The 24,853-nt window shown below is 33.3% G+C and overlaps 1 protein-coding gene across 3 annotated transcripts in view; it reads right to left on the bottom strand.

The window, feature by feature from the left end:
* LOC139520542 (uncharacterized) overlaps positions 1-24,853 on the bottom strand; it is a 135,186-nt gene that overhangs the window by 12,274 nt on the left and 98,059 nt on the right. For 2 of the 3 annotated variants that reach the window (XM_071313274.1, XM_071313273.1), the window contains 3 exons: positions 22,059-22,361; positions 12,978-13,229; positions 10,392-10,628 (listed from right to left, as the gene is read on the bottom strand). In XM_071313274.1, coding sequence (XP_071169375.1) covers positions 10,392-10,628; positions 12,978-13,229; positions 22,059-22,361 — 792 coding nt within the window. The remainder of the gene's footprint in view (positions 1-10,391; positions 10,629-12,977; positions 13,230-22,058; positions 22,362-24,853) is intronic. The other variant, XM_071313272.1, reaches the window with a different exon arrangement.

Here is a 24,853-nt window from a genome sequence, read left to right as displayed (position 1 = left end):
AACTATCAACATCCATGTGGATGAAAATATCTCAAAGGCAAGACGAACTATGTATAGCCTGATGGGGCTGGTCTGCATGGAAAGAAAGGGCTAAACCCAATAACATGTCTTCACATTTTCAACGTTTATGTTCTTCCAGTTCTGATCTATGGAATTGACATTCTTCTTCCAGACAATAAACATTTAGAGCCACCAGAAGTATTCTATCGAAAATCAATCAAACAGATCTTGTCGCTTCCCACAAACACTGCAGATGCAGCTATTTATACTATAGCAGGAGCTATACCACCCCAAGGCATTATACACAAAGCAGTCTTAAACATATACAACAAGATTTGTGGTATGGAATCATCCGTCGAAAAAGATCTGGCAGAAAGACAACTCTCGATATCCGGATTTAACTCCAAAACCTGGTTCTCTAAAATAAGTTGCTTCCTGGCACAATATAATCTACCTTCAGCTCATGAACTTATACAGAACCCGGTCAGTAGATACAGATGGAAAGCAAATGTTAAAAAGGCAGTGGACAACGTTTGGCATGAACAACTCAGGACAAAAGTAGCTTTATTCAGCTCTCTTCGCAATTTATCTGAAAATAATATTCTATGGCACAATATTCATCCATGTCTTGCAAGTGTTGGTACCTCTGCACAAGATATAAGCCGCCTGCAACCAAAATTAAAACTATTAACAGGAACTTATTATCTGCATTTGTAGCAATAGGGCTGCATATAACCAAAATTCAATAGATCCATTTTATTCTAGATTGTAATCTCTGAATAATACTCGTATACCATACCTGCATGAATTAGACTGCTTTCTTCGTTACCGTAGCATTAAAAACTGTGATAAATGCGTTCAACTAACCAGCTTAGTAATAAATAAACAGCTTATTTTAGACCCAAGTAGATTATTATGTGCATGTGGCTGTAGATGCAAATGTATGGACAACTGCTTCAAAGTAGAGTATTTAAATAGAAAACTGTGCTATGCTTTATATACCAAAAGAAATGAACTTTTGAAAACTCTGCTGTCTAACAAACGAAAGGGCAATAGAATGTAGCCAACATTCACCCCACGGGCGTAGACTTTTTTGCATTTTTTTGTATATCGAAGACCCCTGTAAATATAGTCCTATAAATATATATTGTGAACTTTTAAACCGATTCTGAAAAGAAGTGCTCCTTTGAAGGAGGGAATTCCTTATACAGATACAGATACTGATAGTTTATATAAAACATATTTTTACCGTTTATTGCACATAACAATTTTTAAATCTAAATAAATAGTTGTTTTAGTTACATAGAATAAAATTCATGATTATTCCTTTGGTTTTAGAAAAACTGTTTTTCATCCCTCTCATTAAGTCTATCAGATTCAAGAGTACGTAGCTGATGCATCCAGAACCTTTCTCTCTGTTTTCTCCTTTTGGAGTCCCAATTTTGGTTTACCTCAATTATTTGAAAGGTGATGTTATCAAAAGTTTGTCCTGATCTTAAGAGATGTCTCGTAATTGGACAGTTTCTTCCTTTTGCATAAAACGACCGGTGATTGTTAAGTCTGATGTTGAATTTAGTTTCTGTTTCACCAACATACTGCAGCTTGCAAGTTCCACAAGTAAGAATATAAATACTATTTTCCGTTTTGCAATTAGATGTAACATAGATGTTGTATCGCTGCTTTGCTACTGTGCTGCTGAAAGAGTGGTCAGTGTTGGCGGCTTTACAGCACTTACAATTGCTTCTACCGCATTGTTTGTAACACCCAAATAGAAGTTTCTTGTTTCTTTATTTTTGATGTCACAAGTATGTCTTTGAGATTTTTGGGTCTGCGATAGGCAATAACAGGAGATGATGGAAAAATTTCTTTAAAGAAGAGTCATTTTCGATAAGACGCCAGTGCTTTCGGATAGTAGATAAAATATTTGTCAAATCGTGATGGAAGGTTACAACAAACGGAATTCTATCTGCACGGGTCGTCTTATCTTTATATTCCATGAGGCTAGCTCGATCTTTTTCTTGGCTTTACCAAAAGCGTCTGTGATGTTTTTTTGGTTTTGTATCCTCTTGATTTCAGTTGTGTTTTTAGTTGTCCCAAACGATAGTTAAGTTTTGGATTCCGAGGAGCAAATTCACTTTAGTCTGATGGCTTGAGGTAAGGTATACTCTAGATACTTTTTTGAGAAAGGAACTGGTTTTTAACAGTTTTCTTTGTGGGGAGATCAGTTGTCATGACCCCGTCTTTTACAAATGTGGTAGTGTCGAGAAAAGCAATTTTCTCGCTTGAAAATTCAGATGTAAATTTAATCGTTCCATTTCACGTCAATATCATCAATAAAACAGAGCCATGACAAGGGTTTGTATGGCAAACTCATGATAAAATTGAAAAGTTCCAAAAATTACAAAACACAAAAATGCAAGAAATTTGAAAGGGTGTGGATGTAGGTTTGCAGAATAGTGAATATGAATGTATGAATTTAAAGAATAAAGAAAAATGAACCCAAAATAATCACGAATAGAGAATAATGAGATGCTAAAACATAATGAATAGAGAATAATGGACAAAAAGTCAGATGGTGTGCTAGTGATTAGAAAAAATAGGCTTGTTCTGTACCTTAATATTTTATAAGAAAGAGGTGGCAGATATGCAAGATCATTCAAACTAAAAGTTGTGTAATTGATATAAAATGCAGCTCGCATATATTTAATAGATGAAATAATTCAGATGAGCAAAGTCTAGACTATTTTGATGCTTCTAATTATTTCTACAAAAGGAAATATGAATATAATCTGTGGGATAACGATCCTGTGTCGAGATCATACAAAAATCCGATACTGCAGAATAAAGAAAAGGTGGCTCTATCAAGCTGATTATTTGACGCATATTTTGATTCAAACGAACCTTGTTTAATGACGGCAGATAATAATTTAATGCGGTGGCATGGGCTTTTGGCAAAAAAAGACATTCACAAATATACCGAACTCCTAGGTAAATTAATAAAGATGAAGTCACTTCCAAACAAAATCAAACTTCATAAACTACATAAAGTAACAGAGTCAATATAAATCTAGTTAGTGTAGACTTTTGCTGCCACTAATGCTAAATGTAATAAAATTTTGTTATTTTTATTATCTCAAATATTATTATAGATACAGATAAACCATGAACGGCGATAATGTACAGCAAAGTATAAGATCTAAAAATAAGTCAACATGACCAAAATGGTCAATTGGCCCCTTAATAAACTATTGCCATTTCAGGTCAATTTTTTTAAATCTTTTACAAAAATCTTCCTCTCTGAAAATGCTAGGCAAAAAAGGATCAAGCTTGGCAATCATCATAATCATTGAGGTATTTTGTTTAACAAAAAGTGTCCGATGATCTCACACGAAGACCAAAAAGGCCGATATGGCTTAAATTATTACAAAGGGGGTAAAATGCAGTTTATGGCTTATTTCCGCAACTCAAGCATTTAGAATCTTATGTGGAAGAAACGCGAGTCTGGCGTACTAAATTATAATCCTGGTACCTTTGATAACTAATTACAGCAAATCAGACAATTGTTAAAAATGTCCACCAAGTGAAGTTATATAGATCTGCCTTATATGTTCAGACGAATTAGACAACCCGTTGTCATTATTATCATGAGGGTATTTAGTTTTTAAAATGTCACCGATGACCCCGGTTGCCAACAAATTAAAGATGGCCGATATAGCAAAATATAGAACATATGTGGTTAAACGGAAGTTTATTCTATGAATCTGATAACCATCATAAAAAGAGGAAATATGAAAAAGGTAAAGTTGTTAAGAAAGTTTTTAAGAAACTCAACTAACTATATATTTATATAATTCTTAGTCAGTAGGACAATTCAATTGAGTACACCATATATGTTTTTTGTGTGTGTGCCATATACACTGTTTAGGTCACAAACCCCTAAACCATATACTTTAATAAATATGTCATGTCTAGACCAGTTATGTGAATCATATATTTTGTCCCTCAAGTAAAACCCCCTTGTTTCTTCAATTGCTAAATATATTTAGAAAACAGTGTATATTTCCATGCATTTAGTATACAAGAGTGCACACGCTGAAATGTCTCGCCTTCTATACTAATCATTGATATAATGTTGATAGTCCTAAGTGTAAAGCTAAGCTTTATTACAACTGTCACACAAACTTAACATTAACCAAGATAACTAAACAAAGACCAATGAACCTTGAAAATGAGGTCAAGGTCAGATGAACCATGCCAGGCAGACATGTACAGCTAACAATGCTTCTCTACAACATATATAGTTGACCCATTACTTATAGTTTAAGAAAAATAGACCAAACACAAAAACTTAACACTGTGCAATGAACCGTGAAAATGAGGTCACGGTCAAATAAAACCTGCGCGACTGACATTAAGATCATAAAATATTTCCATACACCAAATAAAGTTGACCTATGGCATATAGTATCAGATAAAAAGACCAAAACTCAAAAACTTAACTTTTACCACTGAACTTAAAAATGAGGTCAAAGTCACATGACATCTGCCCGCTAAACATCTTACAATCATTCCATACAACAAATATAGTAGACCTATTGCATATAGTATGAGAAAAACAGACCAAAACACAAAAAATTAACTATAACCACTGAACCATGAAAATGAGGTCAAGGTCAGATGACACCTGCCAGTTGGACATGTACACCTTACAGTCCTTCCATACACCGAATATACTAGCCCTATTGCTTATAGTATCTGAGATATGGACTTGCCCACCAAAACTTAACCTTTTTCACTGATCCATGAAATGAGGTCGAGGTCAAAAGAAAACTGTCTGACAGACATGAGGACCTTGCAAGGTACGCACATATCAAATATAATTATCCTATTACTTATAATAAGAGAGAATTTAACATTACAAAAAATTTGAACTTTTTTTTCAAGTGGTCACTGAACCATGAAAATGAGGTCAAGGACATTGGACATGTTACTGATGGAAACTTCGTAACATGGAGCATCTATATACAAAGTATGAAGCATCCAGGTCGTCCAACTTCTAAAATATAAAGCTTTTAAGAAGAGAGCTAACGCCGCCGCCGCCGCCGCCGGATCACTATCCTTAGTCGAGCTTTCTGCAACAATAGTTGCAGGCTCGACAAAAATTATATCGTCTAACTGGCAATGACAATGTTTATTTGTAAAAGATTGATTTTTACAGGGAAGTCATTGGCTATAATTCAATCGAACCAATTATAATTTAAATTTAAAAGAAAATTTGGTTGAAATAGGCTTTATGACGTACAATTTACAGAACTTCATGTGTGTAATAATATTAATTGTAAAAGAGGGACGAAAGATACCAAAGGGACAGTCAAACTCATAAATCTAAAACAAACTGACAACGCCATGGCTAAAAATGAAAAAGACAAACAGAAAAACAATAGTACACATGACACAACATAGAAAACTAAAGAATAAACAACACGAACCCCACCAAAAACTAGGGGTGATCTCAGGTGCTCCGGAAGGGTAAGCAGATCCTGCTCCACATGCGGCACCCGTCGTGTTGCTTATGTGATTACAAATCCGGTAAATAGTCTAATTCGGTAGGTCAAATTCATGAAAGGGAAGGGGATTGTAGTTACGACGTGAGGAACATATCCGATATCATTTGTGAAATGGTTATTCCATAACGGTCAACCAACTCGTGATGGCGTCCGTAAAATTTACGAAGGGATGATTTCAACTTCACCATTTGGAACTCTTGATTTAATAGCTTCCTTGTGAGCAGTAACCCTCTATCAAGAAAATCATGATAGGAAATGCAAGCACGGGAATATCGTATCAATTGAGAGATATATACTCCGTATGCAGGTGCTGCTGGAATGTTGCTACTTAGAAATGGAAAGTTCACAATTGGAAAGCTGAAATCATCTCTTTTGTCGTAAAGTTTTGTCTTCAACCGACCCTCATTGTCAATTTCTAGATGTAAGTCAAGATATGAAGCTGACTTAACTGTATCTGTAGTATCCTTTATCTCCAATTCGATGGGATAGATGCGTTCCACATAGTCACCAAATTTTGAATTGTTTAGTGAAAGAACGTCATCTATATAGCGGAAAGTAGAGTTAAAGGATATTGCTAACTTCTTATCTTTCTTCCTAAGAAGTTCCTGCATGAAGTCAGCCTCATAATAATAAAGAAACAAGTCAGCAAGTAGAGGGGCACAGTTTGTTCCCATTGGTATGCCGACAGTCTGTTGAAAAACACGTCCTCCGCACGTAACAAATATGTTGTCAATCAAGAAATCAAGCATCTTGATAATATCGGTTTCAGAGAATTTTTTGTTTGAATCAGAGTGATTCTTTACAAAGTAGGATTTATCCCTCCCTAAGACAAGATACTTGTATCTACGTTGGCCATTCTTTTTTATGAAGCAAAGTAATACCAACTCTTTTAATTTGTCTTTAAGTTTGGAATGTGGAATACTAGTGTAAAGAGTAGAGAAGTCAAATGTTTTAATACTGTTACAAGATGAAAGAGAGTTAGATTTTATGTACTCTAAAAGATCTTTGGAATTTTTAAGTATCCACATCTGATTCACGTAACCGTACAAAATGTGAGATTGATAAGAGCAAATTTAATTCATTCTGTAATGGAATATTGTACAAAGATGAAATGCTGTCTCATTTACATATACCCCATATCTGTTCATGGTGTACCCTTCAGCATCACATTGCGGCCGGGAATTTATTAATGCTGTTCATCCATCTATCCGTCCGATTATCGGTTCGCATTGTAAACTAAACTGTGTAGCTCAGTTCATCGTTATCAATTTGAATGTATTGTATGCAGCTTTCTATAGACAACCGGTCAAGCTTGAACTTGAGCCCTGTTCCAAAATTTAGAAGGCAGGGAAGAAGGAAATATGTTGTGTTTTTCATATTGCAATAATTATTAGCTTGTTATATTTCCAAAATATACAACGACAAACTTCGAAGGTTTGATAAATAACTGCTGTTTTTTTCTCCAAAAAATTAAAGAGTACTTATTTAAATACAATATCACCTTGAACGTTGCGCGCTTTTATGAAAATATTACCGTAAAATTGAGAATATATTATACATATAAAAAACGAAGATGTGGTATGATTGCCAAATAGACAAGTCTCCACTAGAGACCAAATGACACAGAAATGAACAATTATAGGTCACCGTACGACCTTCAACAATGAGCAAAGCCCATACCGCATATTCAGCTATATAAGGACCCGAAATGACAATATAAAACAATTAAAAAAACAAACTAACGGCCTTATGTATGTAAAAATGAAATGTTCATTATAGATCTAACATGATATTTTTAAATTGTAAGCCAAAATTAATGATTTTACCCAAATTTCTTGCTTACCTGAATATAGAAAATGAGTGAGTGATTGTTAACAAATCAATATGGACAAATTTGTTTGTTTTTTTATTTAATTTGTTTACTTTATTTGCTCATTTCTGAATCATCACATGCTATAATATAGTCAATATGTGCTTAAGATTGAAATAAACAATTAATTTCCACATAGGCGACAATACTAGCCTATTTTGAAATACAGACTTTAGAAAGTTGATTACTAGAATTACCAAAAAATTATTCGGACAGTATTTTTTCTTTCAAAAAATATAGGTTCCGGCGTTGCTTTTCTCAACGTCTTTTGCACTAATCTCCCATGCCTATCAATTTGGCACTTAAAATATGTGTCTTCTTTTATCGTTAAAAATACATCTCAGTTCCGTTAAGGCTACGCAAAATAATTTGTTTGGCCTATGATATAATGCAGAATGCACGAAGTCTCTTAATAATAAAAAATAACGGGCGCACATATCAACCAATCCTGATTAGCTATACTGTTAACTCTGGATACCATGTTATGCTCATAAAATGGCTGCGCCCATACAATCTAATGGTGTATTAGAGCTTTCTTACAAATTGACGAAAGGTACGTATGCTTGACGAATCATACGTAAGACTCGTTTAAGGGATCCTTTATTTTGACATATTTAAATAATAGTCGTGGAACTTCGGACAATTATCCTACATGCAACGACAGTTATTAAATTGGACTTTTCCGATATATTTATAGGATGTCGGGACGTACGATATGTTAAAATATGATACCACCAGGTCGGATGAGATAACACTACAAAATATCCTAAATATATCTAGTAGTCAGACAAAAAAAATGCCCCTAAAAAAACTAAAAACCGACCCCTCCCCTACGTATACTCTTCAATATTACAATGTTTTGAATCATCGCCCCCCCCCCCCCCCCTTAACGTGTATATATAATATACCGGGGCAATGGAACGAATATTTTAGCGTATAATTGCGTTTTGCCTATAGTCCTCAACATTCATCAAATATTAGCCACTGGACGATAAGTGATAACTTCGCGTCTATCTTCCAAACTTGTGTATTATTAAATCGTCATTATAAAATCTACAATGTATATGGTGTAAAATCGTAGATTTATTTTCTTGATACACAAAATCTGTTTTTCTAGATTTATTCAACATTACTTTTTCATCATTTTTGTTTAGCAAATCTCGATATTCCACTTTGACAATTTGCTGAAAGTGTACTATAAAAAATAAAATAAATGTTAATCTTGTCGTTAAATTTAGACTAACGTACTTCAATAATGCCATTGAAAACTCGTGCTTAAAAATTTCCCGCGGAAATGTGTGTTCTCGTGGTTTACGTAAGTAAGGGACGACATCAAAAGTTCAATGAAGGATGAAAAACTTAATTCACATAGTTTTTTCACTGACCCCCACACCCCCCTTCTTAACTTAATTTGGGAAAAATTGATTGACTAATAGGGATATATGTAAAATCGATTTTAGATTAACAAAACTTGCAGCAATGTTGACCCCCCCCCCCCCACCCCCAAACTATTTGATTTAAGTTTTTTTTATCCTACATCGATCGTTTGATGTCGTCCCTAACGTATCGGACGTAAGTGTATTTGACACTATTTTTCTCTGTTTGATTATATTAAAATCGTGTATTATTTGCGATATTATTCTTTTTTGAAAAATAAACTTGATTTAGAAAAGAATTCTGTTTTACTGGATAAAACACAGACTCTTTTAACAGTTATTGTGGAAATGAAATACGTGCTCCCTTTACGTTCGTTCGTACCTTTCGTCAATTTGTAAGAAAGCTCTAATGTAACCTATAGGGATATACGTTCTCGCTCTAGATCACAAATACTACATGATGGACTTATAGTATGGAATGTAGGCGCGGACGTTGTTTATCATCTTAAATCCGATTATAATGTTCTTTTATTTGTGTTTGTTAATGATTTAACCTTTATTGTCTATTCTAAAATTGTACTTATACATCCTCACCATGTGTTAAAGTGTTATTTCCCCATTTCCATTCTCAATTCTATTATGGTTATTTTTTGTATTCTTGTATTCTTGTCATTTTATAGTTGCTTATGTTCTTTGTCTATATGGCAGTTTGTTTTTCTTACTTATTGGCTTTTATTAACGACCTTGACTCGTGCACATTTTTAATTACATGCCTACACAAACATAGGGGTATTTATTGTTTTATTTAAAATTACTAAAGTTTGTTTCTAATTTGTTCTTGTGCTGTAATTCGGCCTTAAACCGTTCTCACACAGTTGTTTTTCTTTGACACACTGTATTTCTTTTATTTAATGATTAATATTATAACACAATATTGACTACAGTACTCCTATTTTTGACAATTTTACATTGGGTCTTGTTTCCGAACTTTTTTGTATCAAATGTGAGAAATACCTGGTGACATTTTCCTACTGGAAGAAATATAACATTATTTTTCGGACGGAATAAAGTGCATAGAAAATGAGTTAAAAAAAAGAATCGATATCAAATGTTGCATTGTTTTTAAAAAAAAATAATCAAAGGATCTTTTGTTAGGAGGAAAACATTCACGTTGACAGTACGACTATCATATAGTACATTGTTTTAGTCCTTATCTTTTGATTAGTATATTGTTACACTTTTTTGTCAATATATTTTTACAAGTTTCTTTTTACTTTTTATGCAGAATGACTTAAATTACTTTTATCACATGACCGAAGTGATACTCGGACAAAATCAACCAATGCCGAACTGGCTCCATGGGTGAAACGTCTTGTTTCCGAACTTTTTTGTATGAAAATCAAGTAATAAAAGCAAAATAGTAAAATTTCAAGTAAATTTTAATATCCAGATACACCTTGTTTGTGATTGATACCTGCAGTATTGCAAGTATTTATAGTAGTGGTCACTATATCCTCTAAATTTGATTTATGAACTTAACATAAGGGTTCAATTACAGCTACTTGACAACAAACTTACTCTCAGGATCATTGAAGTAGACCAGAAGTTTCCCTTCATCTTCCACTAACTTTACTTCCCTTACACCTTCGACCCCTGACCGCCTTTTATTGTCAAAGTAGTATTCTATTCTGTCTGATGATGTATTGTCTTTGTATCCAGTGACAACAATACAGTCTGTTATTGGTACTGTGTGTATTCTAAGGTGGCTGCCATCCAATTGTCTCTTCATACAGGCTGTCTGTAATTTCTCCATATCTATAATGATTTTCAAACACGAAAAGTATCATATGTAACTCGAACTATCTGTTTTAAAAAGCAGTTAAAAAAAAAAGTTAAATACATGTTGTCGGTTTCGAGCGACGTGAGGAAAAAATAAACCAATGTCTGTGTCAATTTTCAAATGATAGTGCCATTGTCTTTATGACTGTGCTTACCTCAATGCTTACCTCAAGTACGAAGGTTTGCAGGTTCAATAATTGACTGGGTCAAAAACATTGCTTTGAAATTGGCATTTAGTTATCTAAGACAAGAAAACTTTGTATTTTGGTGTATAAGCAAACGTTTAAGGTTTATCGGCTCAATCAGAATATTATGCCTTAAACGTATTATGGTTTTAGTCTTTCTGTTGAATTTTACCTTCTAAATTAGCATCTAAAATCGGACATGGTGTGTGTATCAGATACAATGCAGGTAATAGTTTTCCTGCATTAAATAAATGCAACAAAATATTCGGCTGTTCAAAAGTCATAAATCGATTGAGAGAAAACAAATCGGGTTACAAACTTAAGGGCAAACGATACAGTTTTGATCCCGTATTTACAGTTTGATGAAAATTTCCATATAGGCTTTTTTGCCTGATTAAATCAAATATGTAATAAAAAATATACCTTCATGTGCTACTGTTTGAGTTAAATGAGGTCGAAATTTGTATATTTGCTCAAAATTCAGATTTGTGGCCGTATTTTTCCTTTCGAAAGAAAGACATATATTTTTGTTTTAAAAGATAAACACAAATTGTTTTTTGTTAAATGAGTTTTTCTGTATTTTATAAGTATCCTAAAAATTAATGCATTTTTTATTCAGAAATAACTCATATTTATCAAATGGTCATGAATTGAGAGAAAAAAAACGTATTTTTTTTCCTGTATATTTATCAAAATTAAAAAAAATGCACTATTTACAGTTTTATAAAATTTGGTCCACATAATCTCCCTGCAAAATGAAACAAAATGTCGTTTTAAAAAATAGGGGTCCATGCACTTGTTTTCAAATTAAATCAGTTTGAATGATAAGTATAAGTCGAAAAATACATCTTTCCCCGATATGTCACGGTTTGACGTCGCGAAAATTACATTTGACGTTAGCAACGTCATTACCTCCCCTGTAACTGTATCGTATGCCCTTAAACCAAGGGAAACACATCTACTACAAGAGGAAAAAATGCCATCTTTTACTTAATACATGACATTTAAAGCAAAACAAAACTCTTCTAGTCCTGATATATGTAATATTTGAGGCAATACGTTTAAAACAGTAATCGTTCAATTTATCTTATTTAAGACGTGATTTTATTAAAGTTTGTCATGACTTTTTTGTCCTCTGAACAAACATTGACGTTGTAAAGGCTTATCATTGTCATAAAACTGACCAGCCATTATGAATCATGTATATAGACATATTTTAAAATTAGATGTAAAGTGTAAAATGTTTGTGGAAAACAAACGACTTTTTTTATTTTCAAACTTTAGTGAGTTCTAAAAAGGGAAATAACACTTGTAGATTTCAGGCAATTTTTGGCATTTTTATCCAATTTTTATGAAAAAGATCTTAATAGCCCCAAAAAGGTTTTTGCAGAAATTAGAAATATCAATCTTTTAGAACAAAAGCTAATTTTATATTATTCAGGAATGGATGCATTTTTTCATAAATTAGGAAATTTAATTCATAATTGCATTGGAAAGTGCTAAAATTCATACTACTAACCTAGATTAAAAATGTGAATTTGAGTATATCAGAAAAAGTGAAAAAATGTCACTGAACAAGTATTCAAAAGAATTTGATATGATATAAACTGCATCAAACCTATTATGCTGTATATAAGTCACTGTAAGCCGTGAATAGCAAAAATCAGCTATTTTCAACATTTTAAAGCATGTTGCCATGGTAACCATACATAATTCAGGATGACATGTACAGACTTTTTTTCATATTTTATATCAATGTTTGTTGTCAGAAAGTTCAAACAAAATCAGTGACCACCCGTGCCCGACTTTGGTTGACGGTTACAGAGAATGGGTGTAAAAATGAAGAGCTGAATTGCTTTACTTTGCTCTTGTTTCTAGCAATGAACGTACAATATTCGAAAACATTTGTTTTATTCAAACCATCATTTGTTTTATGTTTCTGCATCTGATATATAATCATCATGGATACAATTAACTATATATATACACAAAAAAAAGAAGAATTAAATGCATTATAATGATTCACTTTTACAGTTAGTGTTATTTTTCACCATTATGGAGAATGTCGTGCCATTTTGAGCCGTTGAATTAGTGTCAAATGTGCACTCTATCAAACAACATTGCTTTATTTCATTTATACCTGGTTGTTGTTCAAATGTAATTAATGCTGTGCCTTTTGCCTCTCCAAATATAATCTCCTCTGGCATACCTTTAGACTTAGCTTCCAGAAAAATCTCCAAACTATCTTTAGTTGTTGTAGAACTGATATTTGTAATGAACACTTTATTATCATACTTTGGAACCGGTTTAGGTGGAGGCGAAGGAACATATCGTTTTGCATTCAGTGTCTGACCATCAACTCGAAGACTTTTACTCATTACTGCTTCAACGGCTAAAATGAAAAATTAAAGATAGTTTGTATTTCAATGTGACTTCTTTGTCATAAAGTTTGTGTTAAGGAAATATAGTAAACTAAAACTACAGTTTGAATGAATGAGCAGATTTATTTACAAAGCATGTTAGCCCCGCCACATTATTTATGAATGTGCCTGTCCCAAGTCAGGAGCCTGTATTTCAGTGGTTGTCGTTTGTTTTATGTGTTACATATTTGTTTTTCGTTCATTCTTTTACATAAATAAGGCCGTCAGTTTTTTGTTTGAATGATTTTACATTGTCTTATCGGGGCCTTTAATTGGCTGACTATGCGGTATGGGCTCTGTTTTTTGTTGAAGGCCGTACGGTGACCTATTGTTGTTAATGTCTGTGTCATTTTAGTCTCTTGTGGACAGTTGTCTTATTGGCAATCATACCACATCTTCTTTTTCATATCATAAATTAAAATTATAGTTCAGAAGGTAATTTTCTAGGCAACAGTCAACACCAGAAAAAATCTTCTTAACTTCTGAATCTAGTAGGGTGTCTTTGCTAGATTTACTTGCATGTTTGTTTTAATATCTAGTTCAGTTGTCTTTGTATCTATAATACTAAAATAACGAGGTCCAATAGACCACTTTCGAGTTCATCCGTCACCGGCAAAAACTCGTCAATCATGCACGCCTTAATGACGTCATTTACAAGATAAAGGGGTAAAGGAGGTTGCCTGTATCCCTGCGCAATTTACGTTCATCAAGCGTCTTTGTGATTGTCATTGTGCAGGATAAACTAGAAAAAGTGGTTGCTCTGTAGGTACTTACTGACAATTCCCTAATGACAGCAGTGTTGATTGTCAATTTTGAAAATTCAATTTGCCGAATAATTCGTCCAATATAGAATTATAGTTTTCCAACCACTCGCTCAAAATTGGAATGGAAGTTACGATGCCCCTAAACGCACAAATGAGGTTCACTAAAACCAGAGTGTTTGGTGGAAATGTATGGAACGCAACAGATATCTTAAGTGGAACTCTGATATTACTTTATGTTGTTTTACTGTTACTTGGTGATATTTTGTCTTTACTTTATATGATTTTGACATTACTTAATGATGTTTCGATATTACACGTTATGACTTGATATAGTATTGTCATTGCTCAATATGGTTTTGTCATTACTCAATATGGTTTTGTCATTACTCAATATGGTTTTGTCATTACTCGATCGATGTGGTTGTGTCATTACTCGATGTGGTTGTGACATATGTCAATATGATTTTAACATTACTTGATGTGATTCAGTGAACGTGACTTAACTTATGTAATTGTTTCATTACATGATGTGGTTTTGTTATTTCGAAATGATGATTTGCCTATTCTTTATATGGTTTTAACATTACGTACTGGTGTTCAAATTTGACGATTTTACACAATTTGATGTGTTTGTTTCGTTATTTGATGTGGTCGTGTCATTCTTGATGTGGTTATCCCATTACTTGATGAGGTAAAACCACGTGACCAATTCGGAAAAAAAATTGTTCTATTTTTATACAGATTTCAATACGTCGATTGTTTAAAGCCCTTGTTTTTGGTGGGGTTCGTGTTGCTTATTTAAGAAATAATTCCTTCATGTCATGCTCTATGCTCATTTTAACATGGGCAGGCATTTGTCGATATTTTACACTGAGCGTTAGCGAGGTGTAAAATGTGGTCAAATATAATGCCTTCCCATGTTAAAATGAGCATAGAGCATGACATGAAGGAATTATTTCGATTCTAATAGGACAAATACAGTATTTTTATAGGTCGAAGCGTACGAAATTACCGTAAAAATGTTTGGCTGTTCCCGTTTCCTCCTCGAGGAGTCTGTGCATTGCATTTCAAATTTGATAAGTTTAAAAACTACGAGCAGGGTAAATATATGTTGTTTCATAAAAAAATATAATAAAAGTTTATGTTAGCTGCTTAAATGTATATATTTTAAAGGATAACGATGCAAATAACGTTAATATAAACAGTAAGTTCGTGCGCATGTGTCAAACATATTTTGTGCTCATTAGAACACGGCTTTGTTTACAAAGCGTAATAAGGACGTCATATTAGAATCTTTAGTTTTCTATGTTGTGTTATGTGTACTATTGTTTGTCTGTTTGTCTTTTCCATTTTTAGCCATGGCGTTGTCAGATTATTTTCAATTTTTTAGTTTGACTGTCCCACTGGTATTTTTCGTCCCTCTTTTGTTTAATGTGCTTTGGATGGGAATCGCTATCCATTGAGTCAAAGTTCAAATTTAAGTTCGAGTGTTAGTTCAGAGTTATTTGGTATTAAAAAAAGGGGAACGGTAGACAATAATAAATTTAAAAAAGTACTAAAGATATTACAGTATTTCGGACATAGTTGGGATATCCCCTAACAACTTGGTCCTGTCGTGTTTTTCTCTCTTAGTTTTCAAATGGAAACAGTCTTATAATAAATTCGTAAAATATTCCGCGGAACCCTGTGTCTCGTCTGATATTGTTGATTTCAGTGCAAAAGCGTAAAGTTGACCGGCTTGTACATTTATCGATACATTTATCGGTAAAAACAAAATAAAAAAAAAGTTTTTCTGTAGATGCTTTTTCTTCATATTGAGGACACAAATCAAAAGACTTTTACTTTATTGTTAACAAATTAGACACTTTTTAAAAATCAACTCACACTAAAGTAACAGGGAAATGGGGAGGGGTTGACTCGGACTCAGCGGCAAAGCATCAATACTATAAAATAAGAATTCTCCGATGTTTTTTAGTGTGAATGATCATTTGAACATATACGAATATCAATCTTAATTTATTTTTAGCAATTGAATTTTCTGATCTACCTCGCACTTATTGAGAAAAAAAAACTGTTTGAAAAATCTGTTTCACATGTGACGACGGATATTTTCCAGTTGCCGTAACCTAAATACTGTCATCTCTTCCTCCAATGTGAACTACCAAATAAACAAAATCACTGGGTTTGTACTTTCAAAAAAAAACCGACGGGTGCCACTCGTTGAGCAGAATCTCCTTACCTTTCTTGAGCTCTTGAGCTCCCGATATCCCCCCCCCCCCCCCCCCCCCCCCACCGATGAATTTGTATTACCCAGCCATATCGATCTATTGAATCAGCCAATTGAAACGGGTTTCTATGCCCCTGCAACTAAAAGTATATAGTTATTCCACATACTAGTAACTCCTCCTACAATATGAATTATAGGAAGTTTTCTCTTAACTGTCTGTTTGTTCATATATTGAAGGTGTTCATGTGGTCGGTTTTTTTTTTAATATTTGCTCTATTGGGAAATAGTTAAACTTTGTCATTTTTGGGGTATAAGCGGTTAAATGTTATAGTTATTTTAAAATACCACTTTGTATCTGCGGAGGCATCAATTGTGTCTCCCACTCTTTTCTACAGCTACTTTAGAGAGGGGTGCGAGGTATCACTTTGTCTAGTTTACATATTTTTCTCATGTTGTGCTGTTACACTACTGTAACAGTCCGATGTTAGGTTAGGATTTATCGGTCACATACATGTTAAACTTCGCCATGTACACTTTCTATATGTACCTGCCCGAGTCAGGAGCATGACGTTCAATTGTCGTCGTTGTATCTTGTGTGTCATATTTGTTTTTGTGTAGGCCTTGTTTATTTATAAATTATACCGTAAGTGTTTTCGTTTAATTTTATTCACATGGTGCATGGTGTTTTTTGTAGCTGACTATACGCTGTGTTGAAGGCTGTACGGTTGCCTATATATGATTTCTTACATCCACTGCATTTAAACTCTGGTGGATAGTTGTCTCATTGGCAATTACACCACATCTAACTTCATTTCAATGTATATGTTGCGTTTTGTATACTGTTACATTGTTTATCTTTTGTACGCATACCCCAGAGCCCTCTTTTCGGAAGCCTGAGCAAACGCCCTTGTCCGCGATAGAAAATTTAATTACAAACTCATATAAGATAGCTCGAATTCAACTCAAAATCTTAATTAATCAACATGAGACTTAAATTCAAATCTTGCACAAACTCTACCTCAAAAAGTGATTTAAATTCAAAGTTGTAACTAGAAATCGACCTTTAAATGTGACTCTAACCAGAGACATGTATACTAAAGAGATTAGCGACTTGTAAATCTCGCTGACTTCACGCGTGTAAACTCGTACCCAGCACCCTCTAATCATATGATAACGAGATTAGCGGTAGTCTAGACAATCGATAATAATCACTCGGAACACCCTGTTGTTTTTCTTTGTATTAAGGACCAGGACAAAGACTTTCAGAATTAAAATCTTGTATTGTAAAAAAATTCGCAGGTGAATAATAATGACGCTGTTTACATGTAGCATCAATCGGTCTGTTAATTAGGGGGTCCCATGATTAGGAGTATGTGGGAAATTATTATCTTTGCAGGAAATAACTGTGTAATGTCGAGAAAAAAAAATAAAAAAAAATTATAAAACTTTATAATTAACTTTCATCTCAATATTTATATCTATATTAAAATTGATGCTTGGTGGCTGTTGTGATATTCACGATGTCAAAGACAGATTTTTTTTTATCATGGGACGACAATTTAGATTTAGATATATTGTTCGGGGAATACACAGACACTGACCCAATTGTAGATAGTGACGACGACTTTGTTCTAGCGACAGGTGTGCACCCCCCCCCCCCCCAAAAAAAAAAAAAAGGTCAAGGAAATTGACAAGAGTTTAAGTGCAGATGTTACTGCTACTGATGGTTACAAATGTCTTGACTGTGACAAGATTCTGAAATCTATCTCTGGGTTCCGTGGACACACATCAAGACAACATGGAAAACAATTGAAAGGTAATTTAGGCGAAAATGTTATTTTTTTCTCCATCCTTTTAACAAGGACGCATTTGTTAAAAAAAAAAAAAACAATATGCAAAAGTACATGTCCTTTAAAAGTATTTAAGGTCCTGTCCATCATCCATGCATGCTATGTTAATTTTGTAATACTTCCCTATTAAAGAAAAACTTTAAGAATCATCAATTCCGCCAAGATTGAATAATTATTATGAAAACAAAATGTCAAAGTGGCTTGGTACTTAATTAAATGGCTTCGTGGTGCATATATGAACAACTTGACAAGATATGTTGGGCTACTTTACACTGTGATAAAAAGTTTCAAGTTTTAACACCACTGAGGGGTTCACACTACCTTGTTTATGATGTTAATAATTAATCTAGAAAGACTTCATCAATTTGTTAACAACAGGTGACATTTCTGCATGTCCAAGTGGTTTAATTACATGAGTTACTAACTTATTAAGAGGAAGAATCATACAGCTACTGATAACCTAACATGTTTGATCTTTACTTCATGTACCTTACAGGATGTTTACTTATTAATAGGTGTCAAATTATAAACAGTTTTATTACCATGATCAAGATTTTTAATTAGCAACATTAAAACCTGAATCAATGGAGCTTAACAACAAGAACATTAGCATGTGTTTAGTAATTTAATTATCATTGCTTTAATTTTCAAGTAAAAGAACATTATGACTCTGAAGCCATTTTGAGACCATTCAAGTAGTTTTGTTATCCAACGATCATTTTATTCAGGATTATCCTAGTCCAACTATAATACAAGAAACCGTTTTATAAACCTTATATGTCATTGTTTAAACAAGCACGACCTCGAAATATTGCTTCGTTTTATTTATTTTTGTTCCAAAAGTCGGGAGCCTTATCGAGTGCTGAATCTAAAATTTGGGCTTCTTGAATCGGGATATAAATTCGCCTATAATTTTATTAGCTATTACTAAAGAAAGCTTAAAATTACAAATAAACTACGCCTCTATACATAAATTTAAGTTATTCTTAACTGAATTGTGTTGATATAGATTGTATTTTATTATAATTTGGTTGTTTTCTGTACGTTAAAGCTGTTTGTAAATAATCAATATGGCGGATTGTTTGGCGAATTTTCTACTCTCGAGAAATCTCGTGCACACGCGTGAAGTTGACCGCTGGTTATAGCCGTAACGATAAGTTGCCAATCTCTGTATTTATATGTCTCTGCTCTAACTTGAAGTCCAACTCGAAACTTAATGCCAAGTCGAACTTTAATTCTAATAATGGCCTGAATTCGAAATTGAAGACTAACTCAAAGTTTAACTCAACAGTAACCTACACTTTAATTTGAATTCTAATTCGATGGATGGCCATAATCATCCTAGGCACATACAACATGGAAATCTCTCTAAAATTAGAACAGGTTTTTCCAAATTGGTCACATGGTTTTACCTCATCAAGTAATGGGATAACCACATCAAAGAATGACACGACCACATCAAATAATGAAACAAACACATCAAGTAGTGTAAAATCGTCAAATTTTGAAACATCATTACGTAATGGTAACCATATAAAGAATAGGCAAATCATCATTACGAAATAACAAAACCACATCATGTAATAAAACAACTACATAACGTTAAGTCACATTCACATCTTGTATGACGTCAAACCAATGAGAATATTTTATTTTTTATGCTTGGTCAGGGCCTTACCCTAGAGTTGCTTAGAGTTGTTCCGAATATCAACTCCAGTGCGTTCACGTGATAAAATCTATTAACTCTGAAGTCGACTTAAGAGTTTCAAGTGAACTCGGCCATTAATATTGCCAATAATTAACAAGTTCCGGGTCGAATCCGATACTGATACCAATAGTATATTCAACTGTTACCTAATATGAGGCAGGCATAACCTGTGAATGGGGTTAAAAGTCTGTATGATATTTTTTTTTAAATCAAACATGTTAACAAGAGAAACGGACATACCGGCGTAACGTTTCCGATTTTGGTTCTGTTGTTAGGGATTTTAGTTGTGGCGTTATTTAAGTTATGACGTCATATTCAATGTAAACAAAGAAACGCTGTCATCAGGTAACGTTTTTTTTTAAACAAACAATTCTTAAAAATGAATTAGTATTAAGATCCTTTCTTAAACTAATAAATATACATTTTATTCAAAGTCTCATGCAAACAAGATCGGAAACGGAAGTAGATTTCTGCGCAAATCCGGAAATTAAAAAACGCGACAAAAACATTTTTGAACGATTTTTAGGTCATTAGTTCAATGAAAAATTCGGGAAATTTTCCTTATTTTTTTAATTTTTTTTATTGAATTTTCTACTATTTTAGGGGACTTCGTCCCCATATTATCTTATCTATACGTTCCACATCTGACAGGCGCACCACCAAACGGTGTATTTAGGATTTTGCTATATACACGGGTCATATTCGGAATGACTTTTTCAGATGACAATAATAATACTAAAATAAGGCTTACGCACAGCTATATACTTAATTCAGTCACGGAATCGCGATATCACAGGTTTGTTCTAGTATACTTAATGTATGTGTAGTTATCAAAGGTACCAGGATTATAATTTAGTACGCCAGACGCGCGTTTCGTCTACATAAGACTCATCAGTGACGCTCATATCAAAATATTTATAAAGCCAAACAAGTACAAAATTGAAGAGCATTCAGGATCCAAAATTCCAAAAAAGTTGTGCCAAATACGGCTAAGGTAATCTATGCATGGGATAAGAAAATCCTTAGTTTTTCGAAAAATTCAAAGTTTTGTAAATATTTATAAAAATGACCACATTATTGATATTCATGTCAACACCGAAATGTTGACTACTGGGCTGGTGATACCCTCGGGAACGAAACGTCCACCAGCGATTTTGGCTGCTGGATACAATAATATCTATTTGGGTTGCTCTCCCATTTGTCATTATAACGGAATTATCACGAACAACTGTCACACAAGTAGGGGGTTCAGTTAGGTATAAAACCAGGTTTATATGGGGACGAAGTCCCCAATAACAGTAGAAAATTCAATAAAAAAAAAAAATACGGGAAAATTTCCCGAATTTTTCATTGTACTAATGAACTCAAAATCGTTCAAATCTTTTTTGTCGCCTTTTTGAAATCCCGGACCGACGCAGAAATCTACAATGTACTTCCTTTTTCCGGTCTCGTTTGAATGAAACTTTTAGTATTTAATATATATTTATCGGTCTAGTATAAAATAGGAAGGAACGCAATACCAATTTCATTTTTAATAATTGTTTGATATGAAATAAACGTTACCTGATGAAAGCGTTTCTTTGTTTACATTGAACATGACGTCATAATTAAAATAACGTCACAACGTCACAACTAAATCCGTAACAACAGAACCAAAGTCGGGAACGTTACGGTATTTCCGTTTCTTTTAATTTAAACATGTTTGAATTGAAATAAAAACGAATTTATACAAACTTCGTCCCCATTCACAGGTTATGCCTGCCTCATATTACCACCATTTGCCACAAAGTCAGTAATACGGCAGTTGCTTTCTATTCAATTTGTTTTTGTCCGGTGTTTTGGGGCTTTCTCCTTTTTGCATTTATTTTGAAGCTTGTGTTTCTTCTGTTTCTAATATCTCTTAATATGGAATAAACTTCTTGTCTTAATTTTATATATATAGACAAATATAAGATAATTTTAAAAGGTTGCTTTTCATTAACAAGTAATCTTTTTGTTTGTTTTTTTTTTGCTAAGGGACTCTCCGCTCTTAAATTTTCCTTTGAGCTCAGTATTTTTGTTCTTTTACATTTTTTTGGAACAGTGATGTCAGAAAAGTTAACGACTATAGACAATATTTGGGAACAATGTATCATTAAGCCCAATCGTCAAAATGGGATTTCATTTTTTTACGTCTTTATTTTCGTTATCGAAGCATGCACAGAATAAAATATTCGTTGCTCACAGAAATTTAATTTTGAAGTATATCATACCACTTTCCTCTTCAAACCAAATCATGTACATTCTTTTCTCTTCAATGTATTCCATCTTTACAACGTCTGCATTTGCAACTTCGCGGCATTCAAAATAGTATCTTAAGGTATCTTTAGAGGTGGTTGGTTTCATCCCCCTTACTTCTATAACAAACTCATTGGGAATGTGTCCTGTTTCTTCGTTTCCCGAGGCTTGGTCATTATCCTCTACGTCTGGTGTCGGTTGATCTGGTACAAATATCTCAACATCAATCTTCTTCTTCTCAAACAGCAATGGCATTCGGCTAATTACACGTTCAGCAACTAGTCCATAAAAATTTAAATTAACACATAAAGAAATATTTGGTGGTATTTGTGAACGGTATTGTCGACATCTAGAAAAGACTGATAAGTGGTAAATGGCTCAACGTTCAACATCAATTGTTTTGTGCATATGATAGAGGGAAATGATTTTAAAAAAAAAAGAGGCAAAAGATACAAAAGGTGGTATTAAAAAACTTTTCAACCAAAGAAAAAAAATAACTTTCAACGCAATGGTATAAAGTAACAAACTACGAAAAGACTAACAAGTCTACATAACCCTACATAGAAAAATAAGACTAAACATCACGAAAAACCTCACATGAAGTCATCATTTCTGGAAGGGTTAGCACTTCCTGTTTCACATTTGAATGTTTTGCATGAGTAATTATCATTTATATTTACTTAAGTATGTGGTATTCTTTAGATTGAGCAGTTTCTACCTTAGGTATAAAATGACAAGTTATTGTAAAGTCTAATGTTTAATTTAATTTCGTTTTGGTTTTGCCAACATATTGCAGCGTGCAAGACCAAACAATAGCAATATAAATTTTTTTTTCAGTTTTACAATGAGATGTTAGTAGAAAAAAGATGTGGTATGACAACTCTTCACAAGAGACCAAATGACACAAAAATAAACAACTATAGGTCACCGTTCGCCCTTCAATAATGAGCAAATCCCACATCGCTTAATCATCTATAACAGGCCCCGAAATGACAAAAGTGAAACAATAGAAACGAGAAAACAAACGGTATAATTTATGTACAAAATAATGATCGAAAAACAAAAATGTAACACAGTAATGACGACAACCCCTGAATTGCAGGCACCCAACCTCCTCTAAACTGGGACAGCCTTGTAACAGTTCAACCTAAGAATAAACTATAAAATAAGTTGAAAAGGTTGTTTTCATATCTTGTTGCTCCAGGTTTTTCACGAACTGCAGTTGTGTTTGGATTCCGAAGAACAAATTCGCTTTAATCTCACATTTCAAAGTCATAAAGCAAGGCAATGATAAACTTAAAATACCAAGACGATATATTATCAAACAAGTAGATAAAGGAAGTTTCGTTGGTGGGATGAACAAGGCGAACTATACTGAAGAAAGGAATCTTAAGCTCTCTAATACTGATTTTTACAATCTGATCAATATTCAGACCAATATTAACTTGCATGCTAGTACTCAGATGAAGAAATTACTAAATCAAAGAATAATTCTTATAAACAGTAAACATGTGATCAAACAAAAGGAATCAGCAAGGAAATAATTAACATTCTCTCAGTATAAAAGAATAGTAGTAAACAAATTGACAATAACATGTACATATACGATCATGTACGCCAAGGTGATTTGCACAGTCGGTTGATTTCATCTACTTCCAAAACTTCATACTGAAAGGATTTATTGGAGACATATAGACTAGTATAAATTAATTGTCACTCTGCAAAATAAAAATCAACAACATGTTAGACACATGTTAGACAACTACCATCACACATTCAATTATTTGAATGAAAATAATTTTTTAAGTCCCTTAATTAAAATTATATTTTTTGCTTTGATGAATATTTGTTCTGTATGTGCTGATATTTTGAACAATGAAGGTGTGAAAAGGTATGAAACACTCATTATTACCTTGGTTGCAATGAATTAAATTGATTTCCAAGTGAAATAAAAATGATAATTTCAAATGTGAAATAAACTGGGTTATTTCACTCCTATGACGACATACAAAAATAGGCGTTGTCAAGACGTCGATAACGTCGGAACACAACAAATTGTGAATGCGTAAAAAAAGATACAGTTCCTTACATTTGGTACTTTAATTTCATTAAAAAAAAACATTTGCCAATGTAATAAAAGAATAACTAATCAAAGAATTCAAATGTTGATAAATATTCAAATCTTGACCGAACAACACTGATAATTAACTCATGCGCTGCGCGCATTCGTGAGTTAATGTGTTTTTTCGGTCACTCGTTGAATATATTTCTCTATTTGAATTCTCCGATTAGTTATTCTATAAAAATTGTTAATATCCCGAACTGACTTTACAGATTGACATAAGTTTGGGAACAAAAATGACACCTTCTTTTGTCAACATTTTTAGGGGGATGATCTTGGAGAACGTTACGTTTGAGTGTTTCATACATACTTTTGTCTTGACATCGTTGTATTCATGGTATCGACATGAAATGGAACGATAATGCAAAACATTTACAATATATATTAGATCATTGTAACAGTTCTATAATCAATCAAAAATAAATTATATCTGAATTTTTAAGTGAGAATATAGCGTTTCTCGACACCACCTCATTTGTAAAAAACGGGGTCTTGACTACTGATCTTAAAAAGAAAACTGACCACCACTAGTTTTATCTCCGAAAAGTTGTCTTCCGAAACACTACATTCATGCACTCATAGTATCGAAATCCAAACTCAACAACAGTTCGAGATAACTCAGAAAACATATTAAATTAAGATAATACA

This window comes from Mytilus edulis, chromosome 4, assembly GCF_963676685.1.
Source record: "Mytilus edulis chromosome 4, xbMytEdul2.2, whole genome shotgun sequence".
Lineage (NCBI taxonomy): Eukaryota > Metazoa > Mollusca > Bivalvia > Mytilida > Mytilidae > Mytilus > Mytilus edulis.
This window is presented reverse-complemented; position numbering and strand designations above follow the sequence as displayed.